This window comes from Urocampus carinirostris, chromosome 20 (genome assembly GCF_059441175.1).
Source record: "Urocampus carinirostris isolate Australia breed hairy pipefish chromosome 20, RoL_Ucar_1.0, whole genome shotgun sequence".
Taxonomy (NCBI): Eukaryota; Metazoa; Chordata; class Actinopteri; order Syngnathiformes; family Syngnathidae; genus Urocampus; species Urocampus carinirostris.
In genome coordinates, this window is record NC_142368.1 from 11,167,994 (window position 1) to 11,177,616 (window position 9,623).

A 9,623-nucleotide genomic window follows, 5' to 3' on the forward strand; every position below is an offset into this window, starting at 1 on the left:
GGTCAAATAATCGGAGTTTGAACGCCGGTACGCTAGGGTGCGATGCTGAGCGGCGCACGGGTGTAGATCGTGTAGATTGCTCCCACCCCTCGTGAAGAACTGTTATCATGTGCGGACGTGTTTCGTTTTGCTTTCGCTTTTGATATAGGTGTACCATGTGTTTTAGCCCCTAATTATGCCTCCGAAGAAAGTCGGTGCAAGCAGCAATGTTGCTACAGGTGAAAAAAGAAGAGTAGTGGTACAACTATTGCATTTAAGAAAGAAATAATAGCAAAATATGAAAGTGTGCGAATTTCCGATCTTGCTATACATACAGCATGGCTTCTGCTGAGCACCACAAAGGTAAGAAATCCTATTCATAATTCTTTTTTTACCCTTTGTTTATTTTTACACGTTCATGTTAGCGTAATCTTTCATATGATTAAGAACGCGAACGTACGATTAGCCTGGGTTAGCTTTGTTTACGTAAAACATTCAGGGTGTTGGAACGGAGCCCCATTTCCAATGAAGTGCTAGCCACTTGTTGTGGAGACCCGGATGCTAAATGATGTGTAAACGACCTGATTTTTTTATTTTTACACGTTCATGTTAGCGTAATCTTTCGTACGGAAGATTACGCTAACGCGAACGTACGATTAACCTGGGTTAGTTTCATGTTTCCGTTCGTGGTAAACATTCAGGGTGTTGGAACGGATTAAAACGATTTTACATTACTTTTAATGGAAAAAACGATTTTCCGTGATCGACCAAATCGGTTTTCGAACAGGGTTCTGGAACGGATTATGGTCGAGAACCGAGGTTCCACTGTACTTTTCAAACCTCGAAAACATTAAAATTCAAGCCTTTTCAAGGATATCAAGCACCCGTATGAACCCTGCATCGTTCGTGTCGGGTCAGCTGTGAAAATGCATTTGGATTCATTTAAAATCTGCAAGAAAACGGCCCGGACAGTAAACATTTGATATGCAAAAATAAAAGAAGAAAGAGCAATTGATTAAAAAATGGCGCGATCAGTTTTATGTCCCCCTTAAACTGTCTTTAGCTTGTCTCGTGTAGCTTTGGGAGTGTCCATGTTCCAAGAATCGGCGGCCATGTTAGTTTGGGCCAGCTTCGTCGTTGCTCCGTTTGTCCTTTTCGCTTTCCATTTCAGAATCTCGTTTTGTTGTGAAAATCCTCCTCACATGAAGTCGTCGGAATCGTAGCCTCCCTGCAGAGAAACAAGTTATTTATACATGAGGCTTGCTTTAAAGTAGCTAGTTTGCGTGCATGCTCACCTCGTTGGTCTGCATGTTTTCGTTCTTCATCAGTGAAGTGTAGCACCTACACGAGAGAAATTCAAATTGACCATCAGTGTTTCCATTACATAGGAAGATTCTGGCGGGCTGCTATCGTTTAATTGGTCCCGCCAGGCTCTCAAGCGTATATTATCAAAAATATATAATAATTTAAAACATAAGATGCATGTGAAGTTATTGAAAATAACTTTTATATTTCTCATTAAGTAATCTCTAGCTTTTTCGTAGGGGTTGCAATCCGATTAGTCAAAACCTGCATAGTTCACACTTTTATTTACCGTAAATTCCGGACTATAAGCCGCTACTTTTTTCCCAAACTTTCAATCCTGCGGCTTATTCAGTGATGCGGCATATTTATGTCATTTTCCTAACGGCCGCCAGCGGCTCTCTAGTACAAAAGGTAAGATTTAGACTGCAACTTTTTAGTTTGTGCACAAATTAATTTAGCGTAGACATATTCTCATCATGCAAATTGCAAAAAGAAAGGCACATGACGCATCTTTCAAGCTAAACGCAATCGAGCTGTCCGATACAGAAGGAAACAGAGCTACCGCACGTAAATGTTACTTTGCGTGCGTGAATCTAGCGTGTTCTTGAATAAGGGAGCGTGGGACGACGTCTATATGACAAAAGTCCCCTTCCCATACTGAAGGAGGACGACTTTGAGGACGTCAATTATATGGAGGAAGATGAGGACAGTTCACCGTGCTTACTACAAGTACGGTATGTTTTCTTAACAGAGCTGTTTATTGTGTTGAGAGCGTGTTGCTAGTAGCGTTTTGCTACCCTTCACAGGCACGGTTTGGGATGAAAGTTATAATATTATTATTGAAGCTTTGAAAACTCTCTCGGTGTACCGTCTTTCTTTGTAAATATGTGTAACCATGTATAATATGTATTTGCAACTGTATATCTTTGTAATGTATTTATTTTAGAGACTTATTCTGATGTGTTTTGTACGAGCAAATGAGAAAGAAGGGGCGGGGCAAACGCGGGCTGATGGGAAGTGGAGTAAAGGTGAGACGTGTTTGTGGACGCAGCCGACAATAGTGGATATATATTTTTCCCACCCTTACCTTTGGAAATATACACTTTTTTCCTTGGATTGCTTTCAACGGGCACCCGGACTCAGCAGGTTTGCATTATATTTTAAGTACTGGTATCATTTTCCGTTCAATTTGCCGGCTGTGTCTTCTGGGCTGTATCCGGTATGGGTTAATTTCGTGTTTGTATTAGGTTTTTTCAATGTGGGCGCATGCGGCTAATATACAGGTGCGGCTTGTGTATGTACAAAATCGGTTTTCCTCCCGAAATGTGGTGGGTGCGGCTTATAATCAGGTGCGCTCTATAGTCCGGAATTTACGGTATTTATCTATTATTTATTTATTTGCGTATTTCTAATAAAACCATAGGGCGGCACGGCGGCTGGGTGGTTAGCGCGCAGCCCCACGGTGCAGAGGTTGAGGGTTGAAGTCAAAACAAAGCATCGCGAGGTCCCTTAGGGGGTAATACACAATGGGATTTCTGCCCAGCGCTCTGAATGTCAAAATGAAGACATTCAATGAAGCATGAGAAAATGGATGGAGTAACTTTGACTCCTTAAGTAGCCAATTGCTCATCATCTAATTTGTGATGCACTGTCTTGTGAAAACACAGCCTTGAAAGAATCAGTGGGGAACTGATTCTGCCACCGATTAAAACACTTGTTTGCGGACTGTCAATATAAATCAAAAATGCATTAACATATACGCAGGAGTGCGATAAAAACATTCTCAAAATAAAATGCACTGCACTGACTAAAATACAGGAGCGCGTACAATAACGACGGCTGTACACATGCCGAGCCATGCGACTGGTCTTAAGCTTTCTTAACCCTTGCGCACATGATAAAGTGTAGAGGAGACCAAGTATCACTACTACTTCATAAAAAAAATCATTATACAAAAATGCTTGGAATTAGCGGGTATATTTATTCTATCAGGCCGAAAACTGTGGCATCATATTAGGGCAGGGGTCGGGAACCTTTTTGACTCAAAGAGCCATAAAATATTACCGTATTTTCCGCACTATAGGGCGCACCGGATTATAGGGCGCACCCCCAAAAAATAGTTTTTGGTCCTATATCTTCCATAGATAAGGCGCACCGGATTATAAGGCGCTACAATGGGAACGTCGACAAAACAGTCAGATGATTCAGTCCAACCGATTACCCCCTTAACATTCCCAAATCTTGCAAAGAAGCAAATACGTGTCGTAGACACGTGCGGATGCGGTGTCCGTACGATGTCACTCAAATGCATCGTTTCAAATATCATTCGGCAGGTTCAAGTCTTGGGATTCAAGAAATGCCAACCATTCCTTAGTTTCCATTTTCGTTTTCGCTCGTAACTTTACTGTGCATATGACAATAAACACTTGGAATTGAGTTTAATTCACTCAACTCATCACAGCAACATCAAGATCGTTCTAAAACAAGATACCGGGAAAATATAAAGCCGCATAACTCACCTAAGTTCTCACGTTCAATAATGATACGCAATCATGGTCTTCTTACAACCGTGAGTGAAGTAAATCCAGGAGAGTAAATTATTTGCAAATACAGACTAATAAAACACGTTTCTTTATGATGTACTTTAGCAAGCTTGCTACGCCATTGCTAAACTCGGCCAATTGCAGGGTTTGTTGTGACCATCTAGCCAATCCGAGGCTCCGAATAACTTCAGCCAATAGCGATCGATTAAACTGATGATTGACACATTTTTTTGGCCAATTGCAGGGTTTGTTTCCGCCCTCTAGCCAATCCGAGGCTCCGAATAACTTCAGCCAATAGCGATCGATTTAACGGATGATTGACACATCTTTTTTGGCCAATTGCAGGGTTTGTTTTGGCGCTCTAGCCAATCCGAGGCTCCGAATAACTTCAGCCAATAGTGATCGATTTAATGGATGATTGACACATCTTTTTCGGACAATTGCAGTGTTTGTTTCGGCCCTCTAGCCTATCCGAGGCTCCGAATAACTTTAGCCAATAGTGATCGATTCAAATGATGATTGACACATTGGTTAGCCAATGAAACGCCAGTATATAAATCCCAGCATACAGCGCGGACTACTCTACGTTCGGGGTAAAATCGAGTCGGCGGCTGTTGCTGTTGTTAAGTCACTCAAGGCGCCTAAGGATAATCCTCAGTAGCGCTAGACTCGCTTGTGGGAGGCTCCGTAGTTCTCCGAAGGAGAATCCCAGCTGGCGGCGGTATCGGGCAGACTGGAGTGCAGGGCACCGCAGCCAGAGATGCTCGGCCGATTCTTCGTCCTCACCGCAGAGACGGCACCGATCGTCTTCGCATTTCCCCGTCAAATTGGCGGCTGTTGCGCAAGTTGCAAGACCTTGTGATTTAATGTTGAGCCATATATAAGGCGCACTGTATTATAAGGCGCATGGTCAGCTTTTGAAAAAAAATTAAGACTCTTAGGTGCGCCTTATAGTGCGGAAAATATAATTTTATTTTGGGAAAGAGCCACACCATATATTATGAGACAAATTTACTAAATTGCTAAACCTGCGCCCCAGACAAAAGCTTAGTCTTCAGCACATTTATTTTTGATGATTTGATAAAAAATCATGAAAAGAGAATAATGCCGGAGCCCCTGTCCCAAAATCAACAAACATACCACTTTAAACTTGTCTCTTTCTTGCAATTACTCAAGATCGGTTAAACTCATTTTGACCCTTTTTTCCTACATATTGCTTTCAAAACCAGATGCAAGCATTTATTTTGTAAAAACGTCACAACATTTTGAGAACAGGGAGCCTGATGTGCTTACCTTTGGCGCAGACGGAGTAGGGCGAGAGACGGGAGGGAGTGCTTGCACTTTTTGCATAGCTCCACCCATCCCTCCCACTCACCCAATCAAATGACTAAGTTATCTTCCGGTGTTTTGGCGTATTTACAGTTCTGTGGATTCATCATAAGGTATCTGAACACTGAACACAGATTATATAGTGAACTTTTATATAAAGGATTCTTTAGCGTTGCACAGCCAAAACGAGTTTTTTTCCCCCCTTTTTTTGTGTGACACCTTGACTGTAAATTGTAGTGAAAAACGTGCCCTATATAAACTGCGAAGTAATTCGATGTTATCTAGCTTAGGTTTGGCTTTGCGTGTACCTGAATAGGATAGACCTTTCAAGTTTTGAACAAGATGGAGAAATTTTGCATGCAATCAAATTTGTCTCTGAGCCACAGATACTCATAGAAAGAGCCATATATGGCTCGCGAGCCATAGGTTCCCGACCCCTGTATTAGGGTGTTTATCAGTTGGATAACTGTCAGCCCAATAATTATCGTGTACCCCTCCTAAGTGTCGACATGCATTATGATTTTTTTTTATGTTGTAGTAGCAATACTTGGTCTCTTCTCAATCGCTTTGACATGTGTGCAAGGATGGGAGAGCTTAAGATCAGTCGCAACGCACAGCAAATGTACGGGCAATTGTGATTGTACAGGCTTCGGAATTTTAGTCAGAACAGTACATTGAGTTTTGTTTTGAGAATGTTTTTGTCGCACTGCTGCATATGCTAATGATACTTTTCTGTACTAGACATTTCCCCGCTGATTTTCTTTTTTGTTTTTATGTAAAAAAAGGATGTGAATTAGTTCATTTTTATGACCAAATTGATGTTCTTCCTTAAATTTAAGCATGCGGCTTTAAATCAGTTGCGCTCTGTAGTCCGGAATTTACGGTTCTTGTTTAAGGAGAAGATGCATGAAAAATGACTGACTTGAGCTCTTCAATCTCCTTCCTCTTCTTCTGTTCATCTTTCTCACGCTTTTTCTGCTCCTGCAGCTGAGCTTTTTTCTCGTTGCGTTCCTCGCGGTCCCTCGACTCCTTCTCGGCCGCTAGGTCAGGGTAGCGCTCGTCTTTAGTCCTCTCCAACCGGTTTACTATCTCGTTGACTTTCTTCTCCACGGCCACCGTTTTCACCTAACATGACGAAACACCCCAAAAACAAAGAAGAGTCGTCACTTACAAATCCAAACCACGGAGACAAATTTCCTCGATTCTTCGACCTCTTTTTGTCGATGAAAGCCGATCTGTCCCACGTCCATGTCTCCGGTCTTCTTCAGGTTGGCCCACGGTGTGTAAACCACATTAATGTTGTTCATTTTACAGCCTGTACACACACAAATCCACACTCATAAGCAATGTTACCTGTAATTTTCCACGGGTCTGAGCGTTCACACAAAGTCGGTGAGCAACGCTTGAAACAACAGTGAGCAACAGCAATCCCAAGTGTGGCAACTAAGTCATTATCAAACATGTCCAAAACTTGACATCACCTTACATTTTGCGGAGTTTCCGACAATGCAAAATTATTTTTCCCTTTAGAATGAATTGACTAATGTACTATTGCAAAGGTTGTACGGCCTACAAACGTCATTTGTTTTTACAATTCTTTCACAAGATTTTAATTTTTTTTTTTCCTGGTATCTTTTGTCGCTTAATACTAACATTTTGGGGGCTTCTTTAGTCGGTTGCAAGATACAGAACTGTATTTAATCACATTTTTTAGTGGAAATACAATGTTGCCAACAAGATTGACTTGGTATAATTGGAAATTATTTGAATGCAACACAAACTTCTTTTTCCCTGTTTTTTTAATTCCTTGAAAAAAATCTCATTGTGTTTATTTTTTCCTAGCTGTTACTTTATTCTTTTTGTTCTCTATTTACTTTTTTACTTTGTTTCTTTTCTTTTTTTCTGGCTTTTTCTGATTTTTTCCTTCTTTTTTCTCTTCCTTTTGTTTCTTTTTTCTCGGCTTTTCACTACTTTTTCATTTTGATATTTTTTTCTTTTTTGTTCTATCCCCCCCCTTCCTTTAAGTCATTTTTTGCACAATTTTACATAATATTTGGTCATGTAGGGATTAAAGAAGCAAAAACAACCTGAAGAGCCGTTTGGGACCCAAAAGAGCCGGTTCTCTTTTGTGAGCCGAGCCGAAGAAGCCGGTTCTCTAAAAACTCTACAGACTTTACTCAACTTCGTTCGACTTCGAGATTGACTTCAAAATACCGCAATTAGAAAACAGCATCAGGGGAACCAGTGTATTTTACCTTCATGCACTGTAACTTTGACTTAAGTCGCTTCTTAATTAGGAATTTCAAGCCCTGATTTTTGTGCGCTGGCTAGATTTTCTTGTGCGCTGAGAATGTGCGGGCAGTGAACGAGCAGCTTAGAGGGAACATTGCTCATAAGACACTTCATCATCAACATTTACATTTTGTATAATTGTATGACAATGAGACCTTGGATGCTGTTGTTTTTTACCAGCTGTGCACAGTCAATCAACACCTCTGGGGGAATATCGTTGATAGTCACACCCTAAATCAGGCAAATAAGGATACATGGATTATTATGCAAAACCATCAATGACATAACATTCAAATTTGTTCACCTTAGGTAAGCGGAGATAAACATGTGCAGAAGACAGTTTGTCTACGTGAAACCTGTCAGAAAAACACATTAGAAGTCATATGTCTATAGCAGGGGTGGCGAACATGCGGCTCTGGAGCCGCACGTGGCTCTTGGCCAATAAGAAAGCAGCTCTTTGTCTCATTATATTTTCTATATACTGTGGCTCTTTGCCTTGTTTCATGTTTAGTTTTTTTGTGTGTATTGAGGGTGGACACTTTCCTTGGAATCAAAACAAGAACAATACTTGTTGTAAAGTGAGGAGTGTGTTATGTGAAATAATGTGTTTTTAATTGTGTGTGTGTGTCTGTCATGGCAGTTTAGTGCGTGGTGTGGCTCTTTGGCTCTCACAGTTAAAAATTTCGGCTCTTTATGTCTAACTTGTTCGCCACCGCTGGTCTATAGCAGTAGTCTCCAATTTGGTGCCCACAGGCACGAGGTAACCCCCAAGGACCACCTGAATAGCCTGCGGACTGGTTCTGAAAATGTACTATGGGTCTAGGGCTGCAACTAATGATTATTTTAATTGGTCGATTATAATTTTGATTAATCGATGAATCGGATTAAAAAAAACAACACATGTTTCATTTCCTATTCGCTATTCAAATATTGAAAATTTGGTCGGATGGAAAAATAAAGCACAAAAAAAAAGAATATTTTGAAATAAAACAATAGACCGAAATGCTTTTTTTATATTACTATTTTTAAATATAGCATTAAAATGAAGAAAGAAAGGTAGCTTTAGGTAGAGGCCAAATCCTGACCCAACAGAAGAGTTTATGCAATCTACAGAAGTTGCTCACGCATCACGGACTGTGTATTGTCTATTAATGCCCTCACAACACACATTGCAGGCTCCTCAGAAGGGGGGCTTACTTCATGTGCGACCCCTTCTAAAGGTTTCTTATTTTTTCTCGTGGTTTTAGAACAGGGGTTATTGTAATGTTGTTCTGCAGCCCTTGAGACTTTTATGATTATGAGCTATAGAAATACATTGCATATTACCGAATCTTATTGCAATATGTATTCTGTGTAGCACTATTTAGTTATTCTATATAACACGCTACAGTGGGCATTTGCACGTCACACTGGGTATTTTTTTATTGTATTCTTCTTGTTTTACTATTGTATTGTTCTCAGCTCAGGGATGCTGCTAGAAATTTGAATTTCCCTTTGGGGATGAATAAAGTATCTATCTATCTATCTAAATGTGACATGACTCGGATTTACGTCCATTCTTGTTTTAATATTATATTAGTCATTATTAATCATGTTATAATTGTTTTAGAAAAAGTACCAACATGTTTAATGCCGGCTTTTGGTCCATTTGACATTATTCTAATTATAGTGCTTGTGGCTTAACTCACCAAATGTCTTCAGGCCAACCGTACTTGATGAGATCTTCGTCTGGGTATAAGATAGTTAAGTTATTGAAACATCTGAACCATAAATAAATGTTTTCCCGTGTTAGCTTACTTTCGTACTTGTCTTTTCCCATGTAAATTGTATAGTGCGGCTCCACCACTGAGAGGAGAACAGAGACGGCAAAATGAGCACAAACACGAGAGCTAACCAGGCTAACACTGCTACAAACTCACCTGAACTTGTAAAGTAAAACACCATTTTGGAGGGATTCTTAACAAGTGACTCAAAAATGAAAAAAATAAGGAAATTTATACTGAGCAAAAAAATGCATCCGTTTAAAAGTTAACTTATTTCATTATTGCCTTTGCTGTCAAAGCGCATGGAGACCAGCACCCGGAAGTTGATATCCGGCATGCCCGCGGAAGTGAACTCTGGATCCCTTTAACAATAAAATTGGGTTGAGTAACAAAATTGCGCACCTTTTAAAAC

At 40.4% G+C, this 9,623-nt stretch overlaps 1 protein-coding gene across 1 annotated transcript; it reads right to left on the bottom strand.

Moving 5' to 3' along the window:
• Positions 1-990: 990 nt before the first annotated feature.
• On the bottom strand, positions 991-9,540 carry ccdc25 (coiled-coil domain containing 25). Its single transcript, XM_088325452.1, has 9 exons — positions 9,368-9,540; positions 9,246-9,293; positions 9,137-9,176; positions 7,753-7,804; positions 7,604-7,679; positions 6,368-6,471; positions 6,079-6,281; positions 1,275-1,320; positions 991-1,207 (listed from the first exon to the last, which is right to left on the bottom strand). Exons 1-9 carry the CDS (start codon positions 9,390-9,392, stop codon positions 1,178-1,180), a joined length of 624 nt encoding a protein of 207 aa, XP_088181578.1. The 5' UTR covers positions 9,393-9,540; the 3' UTR covers positions 991-1,177.
• Positions 9,541-9,623: the final 83 nt, after the last annotated feature.